This window comes from Vombatus ursinus, unplaced genomic scaffold (genome assembly GCF_900497805.2).
Source record: "Vombatus ursinus unplaced genomic scaffold, bare-nosed wombat genome assembly UNPS02014820.1, whole genome shotgun sequence".
NCBI lineage: Eukaryota > Metazoa > Chordata > Mammalia > Diprotodontia > Vombatidae > Vombatus > Vombatus ursinus.
Window position 1 is genome coordinate 25,880,779 of NW_020954598.1, and position 27,259 is coordinate 25,908,037.

At 44.9% G+C, this 27,259-nt stretch overlaps 1 protein-coding gene across 1 annotated transcript; it reads left to right on the forward strand.

Annotated features, from left to right (window-relative positions):
• The first annotated feature begins 3,320 nt into the window (after positions 1-3,320).
• On the forward strand, positions 3,321-21,493 carry LOC114024126 (cytochrome b-c1 complex subunit 1, mitochondrial). Its single transcript, XM_027837031.1, has 13 exons — positions 3,321-3,412; positions 5,371-5,496; positions 6,820-6,906; positions 7,842-7,971; positions 10,890-11,088; positions 12,678-12,757; positions 13,597-13,712; positions 15,306-15,449; positions 16,357-16,517; positions 16,963-17,048; positions 18,736-18,824; positions 20,251-20,326; positions 21,265-21,493. The coding sequence occupies exons 1-13, from the start codon at positions 3,344-3,346 to the stop codon at positions 21,327-21,329; spliced, it is 1,428 nt and encodes a 475-aa protein (XP_027692832.1). The 5' UTR covers positions 3,321-3,343; the 3' UTR covers positions 21,330-21,493.
• The last annotated feature ends 5,766 nt before the right edge of the window (positions 21,494-27,259 follow it).

The window sequence follows — 27,259 nt, forward strand, 5'->3', positions numbered from 1 at the left end:
CTTGAAATGGACCCAGTCAGCACAGTTTCATTATTTTATCCACCTTTGTTCAACAGCATGTGAGTAGGAGCTAAGGCAGAGGATGGTGGGAGTGATCCAAGGTTGCAGTATGGAAGCACAAGATCCTTGATAGTATAAAGGGGGCAAGGGACTCAAGAGAAGAGAACAGAGTAGTGTTCACTCATTCACTAGGGGATCAAGAAGAGGAAGGGAAAAGAGTACAGCCAGTGCAGGGGTGATGTCCTGGGAAAGAACTGAGGGGGTGGAGATCATGGTGAGAGTGAAAAACAGAATTTAGAGTTGCAAGGCTGAGAAGAAGAGCAAGGCTGACAACAGATTATGATCAGGTAAAACACTTTTGGAATTTGTGAACATGGATTATTTGCTGGTGTGGTGAGATCAAAGATATGGCCATCTTTGGGCGTAACTGTAGAATCAGGGCAATAAATAACTGTAGGAATTGGGAGGTATCTTTGGACAGGGCCCCCATGTTCTTTCTTCTTCAACAAGGCAATTGTGTACAGGTCCGGACATGTTACACGTGCTGAAATGCACTGAATAATGGAGGAAGGCAGTACTTTCCCTAATTCTAAAAATGTCCACCCTTGATCCTTCTACTCCATTGTGCAACTTTGCCATCTCTTTCCACATCTTCCCTCCCCTTTACTGAACAAGTTCTGGATATCCACTACTTTACTACCTACCACTCTGGGGAAAGGACTTTTTCAAAAGTCACCAATGACTTTTTAATTGCCCACTCTCTGTAGGATCATATATTCAAGCTAGAAGAGACCTTAGAAGTCATCCAGTACAACCCTCTCATTTTAGAGAAGAGGAAAGTGAGGCTCAGAAGTGTTAAGTGACTTGCTCTGATTCAACACAGCTAATATGTGTTTGAAACAGGTTTCAAACCTAGATTTTCCTGGCTCCAGGTGCAGAATTCTGTGCATTACACTAAAAGTGACCTGAAAAGGGATAGACAGAGAGACCCAACTGAGCTAAAGGTTCCCTTGGAAGTCAGCCACATTTTGATACTCCCTGACTGCTCAGACATTACTTAATATTTTGTATCTCTCTAACGTACATACCAGGTACTTAATGCTTAATAATAAATTGATGACTGACAATGAAAAAAAGCATTTATTAAATGATTACAATAGGCAAGTCCCAATCACCTTAGACCTGGACTATTATAATAGTTTGCGAGTTCATCTCCCTGCCACAAATTGTCGTCAAAAGATCTTCCCAAAGTGCAAGTATGAGCATACCACCCCAGTGGCATCCGATCACCTCTAAGATCAAATATAAAGTCTTCTGTTTGGTTTTTAAAGCCCTCATAACTTGCTCATACCCCCCCCCCCCCCTTTTCCAGCCCTCTTACATATTACTGCTCCCCTCTCCCCCATCCCACCTTGTACTCTGTGATCTTGTGAGAATGACCTCCTAGCCATTCCTAAAACAAGACACTCTGTCTCTCATCTCTGGGCATTTCACGGCTGCCTGTCATGCTTGGAATGTGCCTCCTTCTCATCTCCATCTCCTGACTTGCCTGGCTTTCTTCAAGTGACAGCTAAAATCCTGCCTCCTGCAGAAAGCTTTTTCCAATCCCTCTTAATTCTAGTGCCTTCCTTCTGTTGATTATTTCCAATTTATTTTATATATAACTTTTGGTACATATTTGTTTACATGTTGTTTCTTTCATTGACAGTGAACTCCTTGAAGGAAGGGACTGTCTTTCTTCCTTTCTTTGTATCCCCAGGCAGTACTTAGCATGATGCCTGGCACAAATGAAGTGCTTAATAAATGTTTATTGACTAATTGACTGACCACGTGAAAAGTCCTGTGCTAAGCCCTGGGGATACAAATAGAACAGCAAGATAGTTCTTGCTCTCAAGGAGATCACATTCTGCAGGGGTTCTTGACCTGGAGGTCCATGGATTTGTGTATCTGTATATATCTATATCCATACACATATATATGCCCATAAAAATATAATAATTGTATATCAACATATCTAGCCTTCCCTCTAAATCCTTTGTATTTTATCTTACTAATTTGATATCCTGAGCAAGGAACTGCTCAGGCTTCACCAGACCAAATTCATTTATTCATATATAAAATAATATTCATTTCTGATGTTGAGCCATTTGACACGGCCAAGCACTTTGGTGGTGATAGCTTTTTTTTTGTGGTTGTCAGTAGGTCGCATGTGGTACCTGTAGAGGCATCCCCACAAGTCCCCCGACAGCTGCTTCCTTATGCTATGGATTGGGGGGGGGTGGGCGATTGGAGGCAGGGCAGGTGGTCTCCTCTTCCCTAGGCCCTAGGGATTGCTTACCTGTTGGAAGGGTGGCAGCTCCTCTGTGGTTGGTGATGGCAGTGGTGGTGGCGTTGGCAGAGTGTGTCGGGCCCCTTCTCCACGAGGACTGCTCCCCTCAACGACGGTAGCAAGGGCTGCCGGCCGGTTCAGGATCAAGGTGCGTTCATGTCATATTACACATGAAAGTGACATAGGTTAGGATTCCATTCCTCACTACTACATCCCTCGGGGAGGGCAGGAGTTGTTTCTTTGTTTTTCAATCTTTGATCTCTTTCACCCCCCAAGGCCCCGCCCAGTCAAGACGATTTAAGCAGTAGGGGCTTAATGAATTTTTGCTAAAGCAGTGAGCATGTGGAATGGGCTGCCAGCGCTCCCCTAACTGGGACTCTCCAAGCTAATGCTAGAGGGCCTTCGGTGGGGGATACGAGGATGCTTGTTCGGCTACTGGATGGGCTGGACGGCCTCTGCTGTCCTTTCCAGCTCTGAAGGCTTGGAACCCTGAGAATGAATGAATGAAGGGAGGTGCTGGCAGTGATTGACAGAAGCGCCCGAGAACTTCACAGGGTTCTTCGACAGTCGGCGAGAGGGAGGGAGGGAGGGAGTGAGAGAGGAAGAGAGGGAGAGAGAGAGGGGGGGTAAGGGGGAGTGAGGAGGGGGGAGAAGGAAAGAGGAGGAGAGGGAGAGAAGGGAGAGGGAGAGAGGAAGACAAAGAGAGAGAGAGGGAGAGAAAGAGAGAGAGAGAGAGGAGGGGGAAGGGGGAAGGGGGAGAGGAGGAGAAGGGGAGAGGGAGAGAGGGAGAGATAGGGAGAGAGCGCGCGAGCGAGGGATAGAGAACGAGGGGAAGAACGGAGGGGGGCGGAGGCGGAGGAGGCGGAGGAGGCGGAGGAGGAGGAGGAGGAGGAGGAGGAGGAGGAGGAGGAGGAGGAGGAGGCCAAGAAAGCACATGCGCCTTCCCAGCCGAAGTCCATCTCGCGCACGTCTTAGCGCATGCTCCGCCCAGCCTGAGGGAAGCAAGGGAAGAAGATGGCGGCCTCCTCTGTATGCCGGGTCGGCGGCGCCGCGGCTCGGGCCCTTCTCCGCGCCCGCGGCTCGGTGAGGCCTCACCCCTCTCTGGACTAGCCCGACGTCCCAGTGGAGGGGGCGGGGAGAAGGGGAGCCAGCTGGAAAGGGGGTGTCGCGGGGCGGGAGCATTCCCGGAGCCGGGGCCGCGGGAAGGTCACAGGGTCACCGCGGGTGGGCCGCGCACCGGGGTCGGGGGGGAGGTCGAAGAGCGAGCGCCCGGCACGGCGTGGGTAGGGGTGGGGGGTCCGGGGAGGAGTGGCCTAGGTCGTCTTGGAGATCGAGGCTGGGGAGGGAGCCCTCGGGCCCGAGATCAGGCCGCTCGGCTCAGCTGCTGGGGAGATCTCAGCGGTGAAAGGCGGGGCTGTGTGGGGTCTGAGCGCTGGACGGAGCCTGAGCCGGCCTTGACCTTGGGGCGGGTGGTCGCCCTCTTTTTCCGAGCGTCAGGTTCCCCATCTTCCAGATGGGCGTACTGATCCTGGAACAGTTCATCGCTCCTGGAAAACACGGGCCGCCGCACACCAGAAGGGGCCTGTAGAAACCTGAGGATTGACGACCCAGAAATGGAAGTTAATAGTGTAGTGTCATGCAAAGAGCATTAGACTCGCATTGGAGGCAGGACTAGGCCTGGGTTTGATGATAACGACTTCCTGCCTTGTGAACCTTCAAACATGGTAGAAATGGCAGACGTTCTTACCCTTGGTCTCGACCTCAGCTGGTACCATAAGTCAGTGGGCATTGGTTTTCACTGTGGAGTTTTTGGGTGTCCCTTCCCATTCCTGTCCTAGGAGGAACAGCAGACACCTTTCTCACTCTTTTTCCTGTGACCCACAGGCTAGCGGGAAGGTGAGCCTGGAGCAGAAGAAATGGCAGTCACTGGAGCTGATATCTCAGATTTTTTAGCCCTAATTTGAGAGACTAGGAACCCTGGGGGCGACCTGATCCACCTAGTCCATTCTCTTTCACATTTAAACCCAGATTTAATGTAATGGGTGTGTGGTGTTCTTTTGGAGGCAGTCTTGAGGATTAGCAAAATGTATTTCATTTAGGCTAGAAACAGAAGACCAGACGCTGCCTGCAAGGCGAAAATACACAAGCAATGAAGTGTAGTAGAAGGATCCTTGAATCAGGAGTTGGGAGTCCTTGGTTCTTTGCCTGTTAATAATTGTAATACACGAACCTGGACCCTCTCTGGGGTTCGGTTTTCTCATCTATAGATAAAGGATTTGGAATAGGTACTCTCTTGTCAGCTCTAACCTTTTTTTTTTCTCCTGTTGTTGTTGACGTTGACTGTGGATCAGAGGATGCCCTGTTGCAGACCCAAACCTCCTTGAGTGAATTTGTGGCCATTGAATTGCTGAGTCCTAGAATAATACATCATGCTATTTTTATGAGAATAGTTGCTTGGAGCCTCTTAGTTTTATAACTTGTTAGCAGCTCTGTTAAAATTAAGGTAGAAAAGGAGGAGGCTAAAGTTTGGGCTACAATGAATTATTTTGAATTACCTCTGGGTTTTGATCTACTGCTTCTCTGTTCCATATCACAAAACCAAATTGAGGGTTGTCTGTAGTGAGTCTCTAGTGTTCTGATTTCTTGAATTGTTTTTGTGAAAATCATTATGTGTCCCTTTTCCTCTTTTTCTCTGTAGTCTGTTGTACTCAAGCCAAGACTGTCCTGAATGGACTTCCTAGAGACTGCTTTGGGTTGCTGAGCCGTGGGAGAGGCATTCAGTCAAATTTTGATACAAATTATTGTGCTTAGTGCTCAGGGGAGAGGCAGTTAAAGGATACAGGCCTTGTCTTCACAAATTCATTCATTATGGGAGAGAGAGAAAAATATGATATCAAATCGTTCCTAGGTTTTGGTGTCAGAAGGGAAGAGAAAGTGGGTGAGGGGTTGTGTTTGTTGGTTCAAGAATAACTGAGGTCAATATGGCCAGATTTGGAGCTGTTCTAACGACAGTGTTATTTCTTTGGCCTTCTCTATTAAAGGTACCCACAACTCGTAGTGCAGCTACCTTTGTTCAGACTCTCCAGAACATTCCAGCAACCCAAGTCACCACGCTGGACAATGGGCTCCGGGTGGCTTCTGAGGACTCCAGCCAACATACCTGTACAGTAAGTTTGAAATGCGTTTCTTAGAAAGTTGGGTTGTTACTTACCACTGTTAGGAAGGAAATCCTATAAGTCCCACTCTAGGAATGAGTCAGCCAGTTGGTTTATGAGTAGATATCTGTAGGACCTCAGTACTTTACCATTGATAGGAGTATCTGACCTAGTATTGCCCTGTAGGACTAATGGGGTAGAATGCCAACAGCATACTCCTTGTGTCTAGAGTAAAGTCTGAGTGCTAGTACTGGCTTTGCTGTAGACTCATTGTGTCATCTTGGGTAAGTCACCTAACTTTTCTCATCTGTAAAATGGGGGCACCAGTGCCAATCCTATAGTTCTTACTGGGTTGTTAATATAAAATCAGGTGATCTACCTGAGAGTCATTGAAGAGATAAAAATTATACAATGTGTAAAGTGATGACTATTTTCCTTTATCAATCCATCAGTAAATATTTGATTGTACAGGGTACAGTGCAAGATTTTGTGCTAGGTTACTTATAGTTCTTTGCAGCTAAGCTAGAGAAATTACTGTAAGTGAAACACCCTTTTTGTGGTAATCTATCCTATAGCTCACCACAAAAGAGATTGAGATATTTGCCTTAAATAAAGATAAGTTGCAATTCTAGACTTATGAAAAGTAAGTTAACCTGCCTAGGGATCTGTGCATGCAAAGTATAGACCCTGATATAGTTTAACCTCATTCAACAAAAATTTGCTAAGTATTTACTCGGTGCAGAAATTAAAGGTTTGACCAAGGCACAACTCCTGTCCTCATAGAATTCAGGGTCTAGGAGGGTGTGGTGTATAGGATAGTACATATATAATGTGTCATCAGGCCCTCCTAGACCCTGAGTTCTATAGTAGATTATAGATAACTGTGAATATCTTGACAGGTTCTCCTAGGGGCCAAATAAAGGGTATGTGAGGTCTGAGGGGAAAGGGTCATTACCAAATGTGGAGATTATGGGAAGCGTACTAGAGGAGGTGGGATTTAAGTTAAGCTTTAAAGATGGGTGGAAAATCCCAGTATGTTGAAGGAGAAAGGACATTCAGGGTATTGGGAGCAATGTGAGCCAAGGCAGGCGGCTAGAAGGCACCAGATGTGTTGAAGGAGCAGAGTACAGTACAGTTTGATGTGAGTGAATAGTATGTGTTGGGGCATAGTGAGAGATAGGGCTGAAGAGTTGAGTGACACCAGTTTGTGGGGGACCTTAAATGCCAGGCAAAGCATTTAAACTTTATTCACTGGAGTTTTGAGCAGAGCAGTGTGTATAACTGCACAGACTTTAGTGAAGCTGCTGGTGTTTTTCTGTATTCTTTCTTCTCCAGGTGGGAGTTTGGATAGATGTTGGCAGCCGCTATGAAAATGAAAACAACAATGGAGCTGGCTACTTTGTGGAACACTTGGCATTCAAGGTATGAATGGGTTAGGAGATGTTCTCTAGAACCACAGACCCCAGAGACCCTTAAATTTTGCAGCTTTTAGGACATGAATTTCTGCTTGAGTCTCTTCTCCAGAGGATATGTGTCTCTTCACATTACATTATGCCTCTTCATTTAAGAGCCAGTGATGAAGGACCAACAGTGGGTCTAAGCACGATAAGCTGGCCTCACAGAGCCTAGCTTGGTTCTAAGGTAGAGTCTTCAGTTCTGCTGGGGAGGACATAGCTGGCAAGATCTGCATTTTCCAGCTCTACTTTGGAAATGTTCCAGAAAGTTTTGCCATTAAGGGCTTTCACTCCTCTTGACCATGGCTGATCAATCACTGAATTTCAGCTTAAGATACCAACTCCTCTGAGCTTCTTTGTCTCCCTAGTTTTAGACATTTGCATCAAATCTAATTTCCTTTCCCCTCTGGTGCTACTGATACTATAATTGGATGCCCACATCTGGCATAGTATTCCTCTTTCCCTTATTACCCTTGTTTACTACACACTGAAGCTTAAGAATGGATTTCCTACAGTTTACAAGAGGAACGAGAATATGTATTGAAACACTCATTTCACTTAGCTCTTTGTCAGTCTGGTACGGGCTGTGGATTCCTCAGAAGAATGTTTTTAAATACATAAAATACATGTGATTATAAAATACAACCAGTTACATTGAAAATAGTTGCCAGATATTTAAAAGCAAGTTCATGAATCCCAGGTTAAGACTCTGCCATACATAGTATTACTGTATTTTATGAACAAAAGGGATAAGGGATTTTGTGCTGATGTTTGAAAGTTGGAAGATGGCTTTCTCTGAGCTGCCTCACAGAGGGCCCTTATTTCTCATATCTCTTCTGGTTGTTGAATTGGTCCAGTCTGAAATACTTTGGCTTTTCTTCTTCACCGTTGGCTTGTTTCTAGGGTACAAAGAAACGTCCTGGGAAAGCATTGGAAGAAGAAGTAGAGAGGATGGGTGCCCATCTAAATGCTTACAGCACTCGGGAGCACACCGCCTACTATATCAAAGCACTGAGTAAGGACCTTCCTAAAGGTAGGCAGCCTTCTTTGTTCTCTGAGCCTGGTACTGGAGGAAAGATGTGGCTTGTTTTTTACCCAGTGAGGCCAACTTGACAGAGGCCTTTTAGGGACTCAGATGTACCAAAAAACATTTCACCTCTGAATTTGCAAGCTGTGATCTCTCTAGTTGGAAGGCTCCATAGGGAGCAATGAGGTATTGTCCAAAGAATGTTAGACTTGGAGTTAAAACCCATGTGTAGGTTTGACTTCAGCTTCTGAGACTTAATATTTGTATGAACTTTGCACTATAGTTTCCTCATCTGGTCAGTGAAGGGCTTGTTCTAGACCACTATAGTCTCTTCAAATCTAAATTTACTATTCTGTGAAAGGAGTCTAAAGCAAATTGATTTTCTCCTATGACCTTGAACACTGTTGGAGCAGGGAAGACATGCTTAGTTCCTAATATCAATTGAATAAATCAGTCAGACATTTATTGAAGGTTAAATAGGTAAGGACTCCTGTCTTTGGTACTCTGGGGAAATACAAGCAAAATAGGGTGTAGATTTCCTGTTCTGTGGGAGCTTTCAATCTGATTGATAATATGTCCACTTTGACAAATCTGTGGCTTTGTTGGTGTGGGTACTCTCTCTTGTCAGAGGTGGGTCTTATTCTTTTTGCTTCTTTTTGATGAGAGATTGTGACTGAAAAGTTCACCACCTGGTGGCTGACCTTCTACACCAGGCGCGGAGAATCTGCAGCCTTGAGGCCATATGTGGCCCTCTAGGTCCTCGGGTGCAGCGTTTTGACTGAGTTCAAGTTTTACAGAACAAAATCCTTTTATTAAGGGGATTTGTTCTGTGAAGTTTGGATTCTGTCAAAGGGCTGCACTTGAGAACCTAGAGGGGCACATGTAGCCTCAAGGCTGCAGATTCCCCACCCTTGTTCTACACACTTAACCTGTGCACGTTTAGTTAGCTGGTCCTTCAGTGAAAGATGCTGTCCATCATTAGGCATAATCCTCTCCAGCCTGGTTGGACCTGCCGGAATTTGCCCTTCCCTGAGCATGGCTTTTACTCATCAATCAGTAAAGATTTATTAAGTGTCTGCTGTGTGCCAGGCACTGTGCTAAGTGCTTTGAGAACTCAGAATCACCTCCCTTCCACAGTACTACCTTAGAGGAAGATGTGACGGAAGAGACGTGAAATGCAATGTTGTATGAAGTGACTTGAGAACGTCTACAAACAGCATCTCATTGTTGCATGGGATCATTGAATAAATGTAATGATGAAGGTGAAATGGTATGAAATCTATGGCAAAGGCTGGAAATTTGAAGTGCAGCATCTCATTTGCATATGATAATATCTTGTTACATGAGTGGTTTAGTGTATTGATGTTTTTCAGGAGTGGAATCCCAGAGACTTGTAGCTTTGGCAGGGGCCCTTCAGGAAGTGGGAGGTGTCATGTCTAACAATCGGCTTTCTAAAAGTAGAACGGGTGGCCCAAGCAGGTGGTGAATTCTAGTTAAATGCAGTTAGTAAAGCCAAGGTGGTGTGACCACTTGCCAGGAGAATTGAGGGAGGAAGGGGAGGGATTCATTCTTCAGATTTGAGTTGATAGCTGACCTCTTAGATCCCTTCTCACTTTAAGAGTCTGTGTGTCACATGGTGGGTGCTTCCTCTTGGAACCTAACTAAATTTCCTTCATTTGTCCAGTCTAACATTTGAATGAGGAACTTGTTTTATGCCTGAAGAACTTGTCCCAAACTTCTTTACCCTTCTCTTCTATTGATAACCTGTAACAACATTGATTGCCCATCACACTTTGCTCCTTTCCTATGTCCCACAAATTTTAATTTAAGTCATCAGATGTTTATTAAATTCCTGCTTGAATTGAATTGATTTACTACAGCCAGAACATTGTCTTTGGGATTGGAAGAGATACAAAGTCTGGTTATCACGGTCAAAACCTTCATACAGTTTAGTAGAGGTATAAGACACATACATAACAAAAAATAACCCATGTGTTTATAATGTAACAAAGTGATAATTGACCACCTAGTTTGCCCTCACAGTGTGGTCTAGTCGAAGGATTAGGGGTCAGAGGATTTGAGTTCTAATCATAGATGTGCTACTTAGTAGCTTTCTGACCTTTTAGATAAATCACTTATCCATGGACTCATTTCCTCATCTGTAAAATGAGGAGGTTGGCCTAGATAGATAACGCTTTAATTTGTATATTCTGGGTTATTTCTTTTTCTCTTTCTAGACATAAGCCACAAAGAGAGTTTCTGATTAGGAATATTAGAAAAGAATGATGTTATCTGCTGTTGGTACAAGAATTTGCAATATTTCTAAGTTATCTGTAAATTACAACTAAGCAGTATTAAGTTTTCTGAGTCTAAACCAATCTTTGGTCTTTCTGCCCTAATGGTTGTCGTGACTTCATCATGACCCTCTCCAGCCTTTTGCCTGCCCTCAGTTGCAAACTGAGGATCTCTGCTCAGCCTTTGACTTTACTACCTACCTTCAGATTGTTTCTTTAGTACATTGATGGGTTGCTTTAAGGGCCACATGCCCTTCTATGGATGAAATACCTTTTTGTCCTCGGGGGTCTCCATCCATAATAATATATGATCAATATGTTATAACTAAATTGTTAGAGATAGGAGTTGAATTTTTATAGACAGATATCTTCTGTTTCATGCCAGAGAAAACAAAGAAATATCCTTATTTATAGGTGACCACAGCATCTTGTTCTGACCAAGAATAATGTATATATGTCTGTGTTGGAGGTGGAGGTGGGCAGTGTAGTGATTACCACCATGTCTGTCTGTCTTAGACCACTAGCTCATTCGCCTGTTACCTAACATCAGATTGATTGGCAAGACCTCTAGGATACGAATGCTTCCATATGTACCTTTTTCTCTTACTCTACATAATATGTGTCTTTTAGCTGTTGAAATCCTGGGGGACATTGTGCAGAACTGCAGCTTGGAGGACTCCCAGATTGAGAAGGAGCGAAATGTGATTCTTCAAGAAATGCAGGAGAATGACAGCTCCTGGCGGGATGTGGTGTTTGACTATCTTCATGCCACTGCTTACCAAGGCACTCCCCTTGCCCAGGCTGTGGAAGGACCCAGTGAGAATGCCAGGTGAGAATTCACTGCAAAGGGGCAGTCACGTTTCTGGAGCACCAGCTGTGTGCGGGAACTCTGTACTTTATCGTGGGTGGTGGGGACGGTGTAGGATGACACATGGAAACTTATCCAGGCACAGATGGCAAATGTGCCTAAAGCCATGGAAACTTAGACATTTAAGTGAATCTTGCCTTTCAGAGGGTTCCCCTTGAGAGGGGTGCACTCATTCTAACTTCTGTGATTGGATAGAAACTGGCTCAAGGCCATTGGAGCAACTTTCTTCAGTGCCTTTGGCATATTCTTTTGATCATCCTCGGTAGGGGCAAATCTTAGGCATCTGAGGATGGGTTTGCTATTTGGAAATAGCCAAAGTCATCCTGAGCCATGTCTGGTGAATAAGGCTGGGGGATATTGGTTTGGGTACAAAATGAGATTTGAGTTCTGAAGGCAGTTCCCAGAGGAGTCCAGACATGTATTATACAGTGGCATCAATCTTAGAATGGGTATATGACCTCTAAAAAGGAAGCCTCTTTCCTTTTGGGGACCTTTGTTTTATCTGTAACATGTTAGGCTTGAACTTGGGGACCTCCACTGATAGTCTATGCTCCTGAGGTCCCCTTCAGCTCAGATAGATTTTGATTCTGTGATTTCTCTGAGGATGTATGAGTTCTGGTGTGTTGGCTGTTAACCTGGTAATCAAACCTCATGTAGAACTGGTGGCCGGCTATTTGCTGACCAGAGTGCTTGGACCCTGGTGACCAGGCCAGGCGAAGGAGTGGGGGGAGGAGGAGGTGGGTGGGGGAGAGGGTGTGCTGGGGCCATGTGGAGCTCGGTTTTCTCTTCTGGTGCCCTCTGAGGGCGTGGGCCTGGAGCAGGGAGCCTGAGTCTGCAGGAGGGTGCCATTTTTTTCTTTACCTAGCCCAACCTCCGGTCAAGTTTATAATAATAATAGTAATAATGTACTTCTCACCATCCCTACCATTTATATCAGGCTTTAAAGTTATCGAGTGTTTCTATGTGATTGTACATGTATAACCTATATCTGATTGCTTACTGTCTCAGGGAAAGGGGAGGGAGGGATAGAATTTAGAACTCAAAACTTAAAAAACAAAACAAAACACCGATTGTTTAAAATTTTGTAAGATGTAATTGGGGGAAGTAATAAAAATGTATATTTAAAAAAAAAAGTTATCCAATGTTTTCTTCACAACAACCCTCTGAAGTGTGTAGTGTACTTATTATTGTCTCTTTTATAAGTGAGAAAGCTGAGGCTCCTAGAGGTGATATGACCCTTTCATCCAGTAGGTACTTGACCCAGGTTTCTTTTGAACCCAACTTTAGTACTATTCCTAGTTCTAGAGTATACTGTGTACCCATATTTACCCAAACCTTCCCACACATTTTTCTGAGTCAGAAGATCTGTGTTCAAATCCCACTTCTGGTACTTAATTACTTGTGCGACCTTGAACAAGTCACTGAACCTCCCTGAATCTCAGTTTCTTCATCTGTAAAGTGATGAAGTTGTACTAGATCGCCTCTGAGGTCACTTTCAGCTCTAGATCTATATGGATCTCATATGCTGAACTTGTCATTGTCCTTTTCAGGAAACTGTCCAGGCAAGACTTGGCTGAATTCATCGATACTTACTACAAGGCCCCTCGAATGGTGCTGGCTGCTGCAGGAGGTAAGTGTGGAGCGGAGCTCCTTTTCTCAGGAGCTGTGCCGGGTGGAAGGTGAAAGCCAAGGAAAAGGGCCCTGATGTATGAGTATCTGTGGCACTACCCAAGGTGGTGAGGTAGTTCCATCTGGAGCCTGCTGGAGGGTGTTGGTGTGGGGTGTGGTGATGGAAAGGGAAGGGCGATGAGGTCACTCATCATCCTGTGTCTCCTCTTTCCTCCATCTCATCTCATTAGTCCTAGTCTCCACCTTTATTTATCCTATCTCTTTTGCCTTTTTTCCCCCCTGTTCTCCGTATCACACTCTTTGCTGTACCTTACCCCCAGTCACCTCATGGCCTGCGCCCATTTTCCAGCCTCTCTGTTTTTGCCGTGTCATGCCTTAGTTTGTGCCCTTTCTCTGGCTCCCCTATAGAACAGCAGCATCCTGGTAGTTTAGCTGAGGGTGCTTTGCAAGAAGGCTCAAGACTGAAGGTTGAAAGTGGTTCTTCAGTTGTAAGTGAAGCTACCTCCCAACCACATGTGTAGTGGAGTTTGGTTGTGCTCTGAGAGGCTTGGACTCTCCAAGTTCTGCGGCAGAAGAGAGCGTCTCATAATGGCTATAGGCCTGATATTTTCCCCAGATTTGGTCTTCTGTCAGCTTTAGTCTCAGAAGGTGGCCCTTCCTGACCTGAGGAGTTTGTGTTTTTCCAGCCATTGTCTTTGCATATTTTATCTGAAGCTCTGACTCTGTGACTCTGACTGAACTGTCTCCCCTGGGTTGAAGGTTGGAGGTTTGGGTATACAGATCGTTGAAGGATCATGGCATTGAGGACATCATACTACCTCTTCTGCCTTCCCTGACCAGGTGTGGAGCACAAGCAGCTGGTAGACCTTGCTCAGAAGCATTTCGGCAGTGTCCCCATGGCATACACTGAGGATGCTGTGCCTGTCCCATCATCCTGCCGCTTCACAGGAAGTGAGGTATGCTCTTCAAGCAGGTGCTTCCCAGTCTTACAGAAAGGGATTTGGGGATATTTAATTAATTATTTTATACATTTAGCACTTATTTAATATATTCTCTGCCACTGGAGTTTTCTTTTGTTGCCTCTTTGTACATTGAGCAGACCCTGTGTTCTTGAAGAGTTTGGGAAATCCTACCGTGTCAATATTGTTTTTCATCTTTGTATGCCCAGCTTGTGTCTTGAATGTTGTTCAATCATTTCCGTCGTGTCTGATTCTTCGTGACCCCAATTGGGGTATTCTTGGCAAAGATACTGGAGTGGTTTGCCATTTCCTTATCCAGCTTATCTTGCAGATGAGGAACTAAGGCAAACAAAGCTAAGTGACTTGCCCAGGGTCACACAGCTAGTAAGAGTCTGAAGCCAGATTTGAACTCAGGAAGATGAGTCTTCCTGACTTCAGGCTCTGCCCTCTATCCACTTCGAAACCTAACTGCCTTGAATATAGTAAGCACTTAATTGGATTGTGTTTTGGCCTTGCCACAGGACATGTGCTCACATTGGCCAAGGACTAGTCTGCCTAAGTGTGATCGAGGCTTATCGCCACAAAGTTGGTCACAAGGGCATGAATTGTTTTGACCACAGTAATTATGAAGCCATTTACTGTGGCATGGAGGGATTGCAATCTGTGTTGGGGAAATAAATACCCACACTTAAGAACATCATGGGTCTTTTGAAGCACTGAAGAAATAGGTCCCCAAATTTATTTTTACCTACACCATTTCTGACAAGCCTGTGTCCAAATTTGGCCAATTATGCCAGTTGGTGATATGGGATTTAGGGGAGGGGAGGCTTGTCGTTAAATTTGTGTGCCCCAGAGGCAGAGAATAAGGTGGCTCTTACAAGCTCCTTACAGAGACCTCTGTAAGCAGCTTCAGACTGAGAAATAGTGGATTAAGTAAGAAAATTGAAAGGCTCACATTTATCAGAGACAGACTTTGCAGCAGCACAAGGCCATCATTGCTCTGCCTTTGCTACTGGGGATCATGTTTGTGAATAGCCATAGTGACCTTGGGTAAGACTGCAACCAAAGACCCAACCTCTGGCCAGTTTAATGGGATAATCTTCCTTGCAGATCAGGGTTCTTAACCTTTTTGTATCATGGAACTCCTCTGACAGTCTAGTAAAACCTATGGACATTTCTCAGAATAATGTTTGTTGTGTACATCCATAATTGGAGGAAATCCTAAATTTCAGTTAGACATTGGTGAGTAAAGATGTAATTTTCCCCCCATCTAAGTTCATTTCTTCCCCCAGTCTTTTGATTCCTGATTTAGATTGAGTTCGAAACAGGTAGACTTCTAATTTCCTTTTCCTTTACCCTTCAACTCCCGTCCTGATTGTGAATTCCTTGGGAACTGGGCCTTAGTCTTCTCTTCTGTATTTCCGTAAAAAGGTCTGGCACAAAGGATAGTGCTTGTGGGACGAATATATAAAGCAGTGTGCCTGGCCATCATAGAGAGCAGGCAGATAATCACTCTAGAATGTACTCTCGAGCCCTTGAGCAGTAACATCTCTTTGTGAATCTTCTTTTGGCCTCTTCTTCCTGTTTCAGATCCGTCACCGGGATGATGCTATGCCTCTAGCTCATGTGGCTATTGCAGTGGAGGGCCCAGGCTGGGCCAACCCTGATAATATTGCACTCTCAGTAGCCAACTCCATCATTGGTCACTATGACTGTACCTATGGAGGGGGTGTGGTAAGGACCTGGATTCTTTACTCTCTGTGTGTAGGGAGATAGTGCTTGTAAGGCCCTGGCTTTTGACAGGGGCTTCCAAGAGAGTGGGTGCCATGAAGGACTTGGGAAAGGGGAGGGATGGGGAGGCACAAGGAAGGGCCTGTGTATGAGGTCTTCTCTTCTGCAGTCCTGGATTGGTTTCTGTGTATTTGGAATGAGGAGAGAGTGGGCAGAGCAGCTCCTGGGCAGATACTGTATTAAGGGGAAATTACTGTTGCTGTTTATTTACTTGGGCCCTTTTTCCCTTGAATATTTTCATACAAAATGGAGCTTATGTTGAATTTGACTAAAAATCAAAACCTGTTTGGGACTATGGTTCAAATGTAGCATATAGAAGGATAAAGTTCCCACCTAAGAAGGGCCCTTGTGATGCTTGGAACCATGGAACCCTAAGAGAGGCGGATGATGTGGGCAGGGCCATAGAGGGTGAGAAAACTAGCAAGAAAGCCTCCTCAGGAAGAAAAGATGTAAAGAACTGTTTGGGATGTGCGCTCCTGTGTGAAGAGTTTCTGATTTGGGGAGGGTGAGGAAGGAAGTCCAACATGAGTACCTGTTGCTTTTATGCTGACTTGAGCATTCTTGGTGAGACCCTTTTTAAAGTTTCAGTGACTAAAATTAATACTTTTCTATTCCTTCTGTTGAGTCTGCTACTGAAGAGGATTAGGGAGCCCAGGAGGACCGGGAAAGGCTATGACTGCCCTCCCTACAGAAACTGGGAAGGGGCAAGGGGGTGGTGAGCACTAGTTGTCCAGGAGCTCTGGCTGTCGGGGGTTGTTTCTGCTCTTCTAACATAGAGGGTTGGACTGTGTGGCTTCTAGTTAAAGAATGGCCTGACATTAAGGTGATGCTCGATCTGACTTGGTTATAGCACCAGTCGAGTCCATTGGCATCTGTTTCTGTGGCGAACAAGCTCTGTCAGAGTTTCCAGACCTTCAACATCTGCTACTCAGAAACCGGCCTGTTTGGCATCCATTTTGTCACTGATAAGATGAACATAGATGATATGGTATTCTTCCTTCAGGGCCAGTGGTAAGTGCCTTCTAAGAAGAGGCTGCTTCTTGGCCCTTCTCTGTGGGTCCTAGGGTATTGGACCTGTGTGTTTGGAGGTTGTCTCTGCCTACAAGTTTATCCTTGTCTCAGTGTTAGGTTTAAAGCTCTGCACAATTCGTCAGTCTTAGAATCCCTCCCCTTTACTCTCTCCACTCCCTCCACTCCCCATTTTACATATGAGAAAACTGAGGCCCAAGGTGCTAAAATGGCTTGCCAAAGGTCACAAGCTAGGGGTGGGATTTGAACAACTTTAGTTCTCCTACTCCAAAGCTACTGCCCTTTCTAGTATACCACACTGTCTCAGACCAGTGGTAGAGGTCCTTCCATCTAGAAGTTCAGAGTGGTGCTAATCATATGGTTGATTGGGAGCCATATATTCTATACACAGTTGAATATGAATAATGATATAAACTTTCCCATCTAGGATGCGTCTGTGTACCAGTGCCACTGAAAGTGAGGTGATGAGGGGCAAAAACATCCTGAGAAATGCTTTGGTGTCTCATCTGGATGGTATGTCTGCTAGAAGGTGGCTGGAGCGTTGCTGCTGCATCTGAATTTGGGTCATCTTGGAGGGGGATGAGGAGGAGGCAAGAAGAGACACTATGGAAATGATGTTGTCTTGTGGTCTCTTCCATGTTTTAGCCTGGCCTCAGAGCAGCATTCACAACCCGACTTTCCCTTCCTTAGTAGACTTTCTGTTTTCCTTGTGTGCATCAAGAAGCCTCCCCTAAAGTCCTTTGGTGCCTTGCTGTGGTGCAGTGGTGACTCTGGGTTCTTAAAGCCTCTACCAGCAGGACACAGACTCTGGCCTAGACTGTGTCTATTTCCTGAGGACCATCCTAACTAAGTGTTACAGCGTCATGGATTAAGAACTGGAGGGAACATTGGCAGTTATCCAGTCCAACCTCTTCATTTTATCAGTGATAAATCCAAAACCCAAAGTGGTTTAAGTGGCTCACCCAAGCTCATTCTGTCTGGTTTTCACTTGCCAACCTGGGATTTGACTTGAGGCCTTCTGACTCCCAAGTCCTGTACTCTTTTCACTGTTCAGAAGTTTGGCCGCCACTGTGGTGGTGATTTTTTGGGATTTTATGAACCATCTACCAAGTGTAGTGTAATGAAAAGAGTGCTGGAGTCTAGAGAGCTGGGCTTGAGCTCTGGCACTAGATGTGTGACCATTGGTATTTCTGAGTCTCATTTTCTTGACATGTGAAGTATGGATCATAGTACTTTCCTACTTAATGAGGTTATTGTGAGGAAAGTACTTTTAACCCTAAAAATACCAAAGAGCTCATAGAGGATATAGGCAAAAAGCCTTTTTTATTCCATTGGAGGAGGTCAAACTAGACACTCCTACTGGGGTCTCCTCTAGGACTGAGGAGACCCAAGGCGTCGAGGTTAAGCCTTACTACATGTAGTTGTGAGTAGAAAAAGAATCAAGGAGAAGTTTCATTCTGTACTGGTGGTTCTAATATAATGAAATTCTATCAGTGTGGTCATAATGAACAAACACTTTATAAGATTTTAGATGTAAGAACATGGAAGTCCTGTAGAGGTCATCTAGTCCAACTGCCTCATTTTGCAATGAGGAAGCTAAGGCCCAAAAAGACTGAGTGACATGGCTGGGGTCGTACAGCTTGTAAGTGGCAGACTCTCAGTTCAAATCCAGGCCCTCTGATTCCAAATCCACCACTTTGCTATCCCACACTGCTTGTTCCCTTCAGAGCCATGCAGCTGTGGTGGCCGCAGGTTACACATTTAGAACTAGAACCTTTCTTTGGAACTACCTGATCTGAATCAACCCATTTAATGAAAAGCAGGTCATACCTTTTCCTTTTCATCTTCAGTAGGCACGTAGAGGAGGGGTAGTTGCTTTTCTTTAGGAAAATCCTGGGCCAGTGCTTTTATCCTGTGTTCTTCTGAATTCTAGGAACATTTAGATGGGACCTCATGCTCTCTAATTCCTCTTCCATTGTGCTCCCAGGACAGTTCTTCCCTTCCCTGAAATATTAAGTGGTTTCTTCATTCAGGGGAGATATTAGTTAAATCACTGCCTGGTTTATGTAGAATTTCATTTTTTAACTGTGAAATCCATCTTAACCTTGTGAAAGTGTTTGATTTGGAACCCAGAAGCATGGAAAGAGCTTTCGCAGTGGCACTCTTTTTGAGTCTTTCATTAGAACAATTCTTTCTGCAGGTACCACCCCTGTGTGTGAAGACATTGGACGTAGCCTTCTGACATATGGCCGCCGAATTCCTTTGTCCGAATGGGAGAGGCGGATATCGGTACATGAAGGCTGGGCTGGGAGAACCGTGGGCTACTTTAAAGATCAGACTTCTTTCAAGCATCACAAATCTGCTTTGGGGAGGGGTGTTTGTTTCTTCTGTTTATCTATATGGCTATGGATATTTGGCCTAGCAGGCTGAAAGAGATGAGTCTTTGCCTCTAACAGGATGAGGGTAAAGGTAAAATTGGCACCGTTGCATTAGTGGGCACAGAATAGGCATATGTAGGCATTCCAGGGCCTGTGCAGTTTGGAGTTTGCATCCCTAATTCTTTCTCTGGGCACAAGACCTATTGCCAAGAACTTCAGGCTGCCTGAGGTATGCTATCTTGGCCAGTCTTCAAAAGGCTGTGGGTTTTGTGCAGTGAACCCTGTGAACCTGAGCCCAGAAAACACTTGAGTTAGACCTTCCTCAGAAATTGGCCCAGTTTACTGATTACCTATATTTTGCTCTTCAGTTGAGATCATTGAAGAAATGAGCAGTTCTTGCTTGGTACTCCAGTGACCCTAGATGAGATTACTTCCGTTCTTCCCTGAGTTGGTCAGTTGGGCAGGTTCCCCGTGGAACCTTGTGGGCACCTATTCCCAGGACAGAGAAACAATTTGTTCCTGTGGTTCATTGGACTTAATCAACTCTGACTCCGAGGGACCCATAGCAGCTGAATTTTTTTTTTTTTTGGAACTGGACACAATTCTGCCTTTAGGAGTTCAGCAGAGAAGCATGCTGCCTACTTTACCTTGTTTCCCAGTCTGCTGCTGTTGCTTGAATACGTGGACTGAGGGAGTTTCAACTATAAGTGAGGGAGCTACTTTAATATCCCCTCTATATAATATCCTATAATCAAGCCTTCCTTGAGGTTTCCCAGGACTCAGAAGAGTCTAATGGCAGCTAACTTGGGGTGTTCAGGAATCCAGAAGAGTTACTTTTTCCTGACCTGAGTAATTGATAGCGTGGAGGGGCCAGTAAGAGATGTCAGAGGGAGTGAGTAGTTGTAGGAGGCCTAGGGTGTCCATGGGGGTAGTTATTTGTATGGGTACAAGAGACTAGGGAGCATATAGTGGGTAGACCAGAGATTGGTAGTACAATTGATGGGTTAGCCTCTCTTCTGCTTTCTGAGTTGAAACATGTGTATAGTAATCCCTGCTATCTTCTTCATCTGGACAGGCTAAATTCCACTTTATTAGGAGTGTACTTACCAGGAATTCTTTTGGTAGCAATTAGTTAATTAGGCAATTTTAAAACATTCTCTACTATATCTCTCCCAGGTATTTACTGTGAAGAGAAGAAACTGACTTGGCAAAGAAACTAACAATTTCAGGGTCAAATGTGGTGTTGATTTTGAAACCTTGTTATTGTGTGGGTGAGCCCCTGTCTTATGTGTCTCAGAGGGTTGACTTCCTGCCCATGTGACATTTGCTCCTTCTAGGAGATTGATGCCAGTGTTATGAGGGAAGTCTGCTCCAAATACCTGTATGACCAGTGCCCCGCAGTGGCTGCAGTGGGTGAGTGGTTTACAGGCTGTCATCTGCACTCGGGTGAGGCAGGCAGTTGACTGGGGCTGGGACTACGAATTTTTTTGTTAAGGAGGTTCCTTTCCTTCACTTGGGTGTGGGTTTACAAAGAGGAGGAGCCTGGTATTTGTCTTAACTTTTTTTTCCCCTTTGAATTTCTGCCAAGTTTTCAAAGTCAAATTAATGACTTCCCTTCTTTTTTCCATCATTTGGACTGAGGCACATTTCTGCCTCTGCAGATTGAAGCAGAGAGAAAGGCAATCTTGTTGGAAGTTGTGGGACTAAAAGTCACCTCCTTGTGGGAGGTTCTCCACCTTGGGCAGAGGAAATAGAGCCCTCGAATCAAGGAGGGAGGGACCCCTGCCTCCCACTGCCCTGACCACTCCCTGTTCAGAGCAGCTCCGAGATGCTGCTCTGACATGTTTGCTTCTCAGTTACAGGGAGTTCCATCAGAAAACCTGCCCCAGCAGCTCCCTTCCCTCTCCCACTGATCAGGTGGTGAATTTCCTTCCCTCAAGGTTCTTTTTAAGGGGTATCTTTGGTCTTTCCTACTGAACTGAGGTGAAGAAAGCCCCTGAGATTGTTGCATTGTGCAGAGGGGAAAAGGCTCTTGGGTAGAGACAAAGGACTGTGGGTCTTAGAGGGGTAGAGAATTAGGTCATGGTTAGGGATCAGGGACAGCAGGGTGGTGCCAGCTCTGAGCTTGAAGGAACAGGCTTATTGCCTCCTGCAGTTGAACGTTCTCTTCCCTCTTGGCTCACGTTTCAGGCAGCTCACCCGCCTCATTCACTCCTTCCAAGCCTGTTGATCGCCCCTGAGGCCAGGTGTCCTGTGCTGGGTGGGGAGGGAGGGGTGCAGAGCTGTGACAGGCCCTTCAGTGGGTCTCTGCAGACAGTGCCTTAGGCTGACTAACGGCTCTTTTCCCTCAGGTCCCATCGAACAACTCCCTGACTACAACCGTATCCGCAGTGGCATGTTCTGGCTTCGATTTTAGGGGCCACACCCAGTTGCAGGTGGGAACTGTGAGATTCAGGCCCCTGGAGGTGCTCTGCTCAGGAAGACTCCCTCCAAACACCGCTGTCTGGTAACAGTCACCCAATTTCTTGGGTGAGCAGTCCTGTCTCAGATCATGTTTAAATAAAAGTAATTTAAGTTGAACCTCATGTTTTTCTTAATAACATGCTGCATCTCCATCATTCAGTCAATCAGTTCTTCATTTTTATTATGTGCCTACTGTTTGCCAAGCACTGTGCTACACACTTGGGATACAAAGAAAAGCAAAAATTGTCCCTGTCCTTAAGGAACTTAGGTTCTCATGGGGAAGACATGTACATAAATGGGTGTATACAAGATGCAGAGTGGATGGAAGGTAACCTTAGAGGAGAAGGTACTAGCAAGGAAAGAGGGGGAGGGGGAGTGGACCAGGAAAGGCCTCCTACAAAACACTCAGTGAACATTTAAATGCCCAAGGTAAGCAACACGCTGTGCTTGACAGTGGGGGATTCAAAGGTTAAAAAAAAAATCCCTGACCTCAGGTAGCCCTAGGGACATACAGCATGTACTAAGTATGTTATAAGGTAGTTTGCGATGGTAAATGCAAAGTGCTTTAGACAAAATGCTCTAGGAGAGTTTATTGTGGGATATAGTAGCTGGGGGTCGGGGTGGGAGGTGAGAAGCTGTACAGAGAAGGCCTCCTGAGAATAGGCTATGCCTGAGCTGACCTTGAAAGAAAGATAGAATTGTGTATGGCATAGGTGAAGAAAGGTTGAATTCCGAGCCCCAGGTATCCTCCGTGTGAGTGGGTGCCTTTTGGGGATAGTATATCAAGTTCAGGAAATTAGACTAGACTAGAGTACATGAAGAGGGTACACTGAAATCTAAGGCTAGCAAGGTTGTTAGAGCCAGATTATAGAAAACCTTTGCTTGGCTGTGGTGTTTGGACATGGAATAGTTTTGATAGGGATAGTGCCTGAGTAAGATTATTGGGAGTTTTGTGAAAAATGGAGTGGAAAGTGAAGAGCCTGGAGAAAAGAAGACCAGTTAGGAAGGTATTACAGTAATCCAGGTGAGTAAATGCTCCTTGCCTCCTGTGCTGTGGTAGTGACAGCATCAGAAAGGAGAAGGATAATTGTGGAGGTATTGACAGGACTTGGATAATAGGTATAGACAGGTTGGATAATAGGTAAGGGAAAGATGACTGAAAAACGACAGGCTTCAAACCTAGGTGCCTGGGAGGATGGGAATACTGCTGATGCTGTGCAAAGGGGGTGCAGATTTGTGAGAAAAGTGATGATTTTAGCTTTGTGCAAGTCTGAAATCCTGGAGGTGGGACTTCAGTTAGAGATGTCTGGCAGACACTTGAACATGCAGCCTATCTGGGGGAAGTTTAAAGCTGCTTGTGTGCATTTTGTCATTGAACCTGTGGGAGTGGATGAATTTTAGGTTAGGGAAAGAAGACCTAGGAGGGCATGGTGAACCGGATAAGGAAACTGGGGAGTGGTCAAAACGGGAAGAGAAGCTGGAGAGAGTAGTGTCACTGAAGCTAAGGGATGATAAATATCTAGGAAAATGGCCAATATTGTCAAAAGCTGGTAAAGAAAATGAAAACAGAAAAGGCCATTTGATTTAGCAATTTTAGAGGCTGTTGGTGACCCAATTAAATTTCATTTTGCAGGGTTTGGCACAGTTTAGCCTAAATTATCATTAAAGCAAGCAAAGGATACCTTAGTTTAATACTCTGCTTTTTCAATTAAAAAAACACGTGCAAGATACTATGCTAGATGCTGAGGATGCAAAGAAAAAAAGGACACAGTCCCAGCCCTTCGGGAGCTTGTGTTCTAATGAGTTAGGGTTGGGGAGTGGGGGGGAGATGCAACATGTACACAGATATATACAAAGAGAGTGCTGATAACTGGGCATTTGGGAAGGCTTCAGCTAGGGGGTGGGCCCTGCACTGCTTTGGAAGAAGCTAAGCCTGTGTATGGCAGAGGTGAGAGAGGGCATTCTGGGGATGGGAGACCATTTGTGCAAAGGCGCCAAGATGGCAGACATCATGCTGTCTGACTGAGGATGTGGACGGGAGAAGCATACAACAAGACTACAGAAGTTGGTCAGAGCCAAATTATGGAAGATCATAAATGTCACGCTTAGTATTTTGTATTTTATTCTAGAATCAGTAAGGAGCCGTTAAAAGATTTTTGAGAAAGGGGATGACCCGATCATAGAGCTAGAACTGTAAGGGATCTCAGATACCATGTAGTTCCATCTCTTCATAATATAGATGGGTAAGCCGAGGTTCAGAGAGGTCGTAGTATCAGACCCACAGCTTGAAGGTGTCTCAGTCTAATGCAATCACCTCATTTTAGTCAAGTCCGTGTTTTGGAATATCAGTTTGGCAGCTGTATGAAGGATGGATTGGAGTGAAGAAAGACAGACTGGAGGTCAGGAAACCAATTAGGAGGCTCTTGTAATAGTCCCTGTGAGAGATGATGAGAACTTGAATCGGGGGAGGTGGTAAGTGGGGAAGAAGGGGGTCGATCCAGAAGATAGGATCAGTAAGACTTGGGGCTAATTGGGTATAAAGATAGAGGGAGAGGGAAGGGTCTGCTTTTTAGTATAGTGAGTTCCAGCAGGTTTCCAGATAATTCAGTTCTCCCACTAATAATGGTGCTATATTGTTCCCCAGTTTCATCTAATTCCTTCTGTCCAAGTTCTGTAATATACTGCTACGGCAATATTGCTTCTATTTTAACTTGGTTGATCTCTCAAATGTCCTTTGCCTTGCTTCCCTCTCTGGTTCTTGGATTTTCCTTCATGAGTGTCTCTTACTATAGAATAGAATAATACTTTTATTATTTAACTCTTTATTTTATTCCAGAACCATATTCCAGTTCTAGGACCCATGCCACCAATTATACATGAGTATTAACTTGAATATTGAGAATGTGAGTAAATCTAAAGGCTATTGGCCATGCTTGAATTGTTATAAGAGACCATATTTGGAAGGAAATTACACAAAAGCAATGGCTATTGGAAAGCCTTCAACTAGAGAAAATTTCTTCTTCTTCCTCTTTTTTTTTTGGTAAGGCAGTTGGGTTTAAGTGACTTGCCCAGGGTCACACAGCTAGTAAGTGCCAAGTGTTTGGCCTGAGGCCAGATTTGAACTCAGGTTCTCCTGACTTCAGGGCCGGTGCTCTATCCACTTCGCCACCTAGCTGCCCCGCTCTTCCTCTTTTTGAACATTAGAGAATTTATACAGGTGAAAAACTGCATAAATATTATGAAATTTGGAACAATATTCAGCACCAGCTGAATCCTTAGGAAGTATACTAAAGAAAATGATTATGACTAATGACCATGGAAAAAATCTTTGGGTTATAGTTCATTCCTCATAAGAGATTTTATGCTGGGAATTAACTGTTGGGATGTAATATTGAAGGGCAGCTAGGTGGAGCTAGGTGGGTCTGAAATCAGGCTCATCTACCTGAGTTCAAATCTGGCTTCCAGCTGTGTGACCCTGGACAAGTCACTTAACCCTGTTTGCCTCAGTTCCCTCATCTGTAAATTGAGCTGTAGAAGGAAATGGCAAATTGATCGAGTATCTTTGTCAAAAAAACTCCATTGACTGTTCCATTCTCACTCTGTCACACTTTGACAAGCTTTCCCTGTCAACGGGCTCCTGTGGGCTACCAACAGACATCCTCAGATCTCTCCTATCCTTAATAAAACACTTACCCTTTCCTGGGAGAGCTTCCTGAGGCTTATCAAACTTGATGACTCCTTCCCACTCCTGGAGATCCATGTGGGGACAAAGGAAACTGCCAGGGGCGTGGAAAGCCCTGCTCGGTAGAATTTAGAACATCCTGGTGAAGAGAGAAGGGCAGGCCAGTTTACCTGAGTCTCAGAATATGGGGAGTGAGGGGAGTAATGGTCAGTTAGGGTGGGAAGATAGGGCCAGACTGTGAAAGGCTCATTTATCTTATCAAGAAGTGTCCTCTGAAACTGGGCCAAAGGATGTCTGAATGGGGGAAGATCTGGACAGGTCTGGAGGTGGAGGAGATGAAAATCAGGGAGCACAGGATGTATCATCAGTCTTAGCATAAGTAGGAGGTGAGATCGTCTTAACAGAGAAGGCACTGGAGAGAGTAAAAGGTTTAGAGAGGCAACCAAAGATCAATAAAAGAATTACCATGCAACATGAGAGGGCCTGGTTGATGTGGCATGAATTCATAGAGGGCCCAATCTTTCATGTTCCTCTATCATTGTTCAGCATCTCAGGAGTGGTGAGGGTGGACATATGCTCCAGGTTGTGGATTGACAGGATATGAATAGTAGAAGCATAAATAGGCAAGGGATCTCAAGAGTTTTTAACAAGCTAATTATAGGTTCCAAACTGAAGGGAACAAAATGGAGTTGGAGTAAAGGTGAGAGTTATGAGGAGTACTGAGAGGGATTGAGGCATCTGACATCAGGATCAGGACAAAGAGAAGATTTGGGGAGTGTGAGGCATTGGAAGAGGGAGAAGGAAAGGAAGGGGTGATCAGAAAGAGGGATTTCAGAGTTTAGGACCTCAGGTGGGTCAGTTCTAGGGGATGATTGAGGTCCAAGGTGGAACTACTCCTGTAGGTGGCTGAAGTAGGGAATTGGGGTTGAAAGATTTTGAGCCCATTGTCTTCTCTGCTGTCTCCTGCTGGCATGGAGGTGGCCTTTGGTTCTCAAAAGCTGTGCTGAGTGACCACAAATGTTGCCAGTTGCCCCATAAATAAGATTCTCCCATGTCCTCTAATCTAAACTGCACCTGAGTAGGAAATTCCTCAGTGAGCAGCAATTTTGCGTGCTGGATGGAGTTTTCTTTGATTTATTTATCCCTGCAGCTTTAGTTCCTGAAGTGGAGTTTTGTTCTAATCTAAGGCCACACTCTGCCCCTACCTGTGCTTTTGGGTGAGAAAGATGGCCCTCCTTGGTCTCACCCTGTGTTCCCTGAGTTCCTATACTTCCCTCCACTTACCTGGGTTCTGCCCCCCCACCAATCTTTTGAATGTCTGAGAGATTGGTCTTTAGGGCTGTCTCTTTGTGTCATCCCAGGACAGTGTTAGGAAACTCAGAGGTCTTGGCCCAGAGAACTGTCCCAATCTCAGCATTTCAGCACCTGATCCACATGGTGCTGGTCCCTACTGCTTCTGCTCTGCTCCCTGGAGTTCACAAGGTCTCCACTCTGAGGTTTTCTGACAACTTGGGGGCTTTTTTAGGGGAGCCCTCATTCATGAAGCCCTCAAACATAGAGTCTTGCAGGCAATGTTTTCCTCTGGTAGTAGGACCACTAGGAAGCTGCCCTGTGTTGGCACTAGCTTTGCTGGTGGGGACCTTGGGCTCAATTTTTGTACAGTTCTGAGGTGAAAGAAGTCACTTACTATAGTTTCTTATTGATTTATTGATAATTATTCAGTTAATTATTGACATTTATTATAATTATTCAGATAATTATTGATAATTATAATAATGTCAACTTCAGGTTTTTGGGAGTTGGGAAGCCTGCCTTTCATTCAGGTGACCATCTCGGCAGAAATTCTCTGTGATCTCTTAATTGCTAAATCTGATGGTCTTTTCTCTGCCCTAGTATTTCTTGACCTATCTCCTGCACTAGTGATCACACTACTTTCCTGGTTTGACACTTATCTGTATGAAGACTTCTCACTCTGCTTTGCTGGCTAAACATCTATATCAAATACCCAGTGTTCTATCCTAGGTCCTCTTCCTTCTCTATAATCTTTCTCGGTAACCTGATCAGCTCCTATGAGTTTCACTATCATTTCCAAGGAGATGACTCACAAATAAAAATAACCAGCTGCAGTGGCTCCCCAAAACTTCACTCCCACATCACCAGTTGCTTATTGGGCATTTGAAACTGAATGTTCTAGAGGCATC

What these genes read in the sequence shown, in the direction of transcription:
- LOC114024126 (XM_027837031.1), top strand. Translation starts at nt 3,344, where the DNA reads ATGGCGGCCTCCTCTGTATGCCGGGTCGGCGGCGCCGCGGCTCGGGCC. An exon ending in GGACCCAGTGAGAATGCCAG is followed by an intron (nt 11,089 to 12,677) that starts GTGAGAATTCAC and finishes TGTCCTTTTCAG; the next exon opens with GAAACTGTCCAGGCAAGACT. An exon ending in GTACCTATGGAGGGGGTGTG is followed by an intron (nt 15,450 to 16,356) that starts GTAAGGACCTGG and finishes ACTTGGTTATAG; the next exon opens with CACCAGTCGAGTCCATTGGC.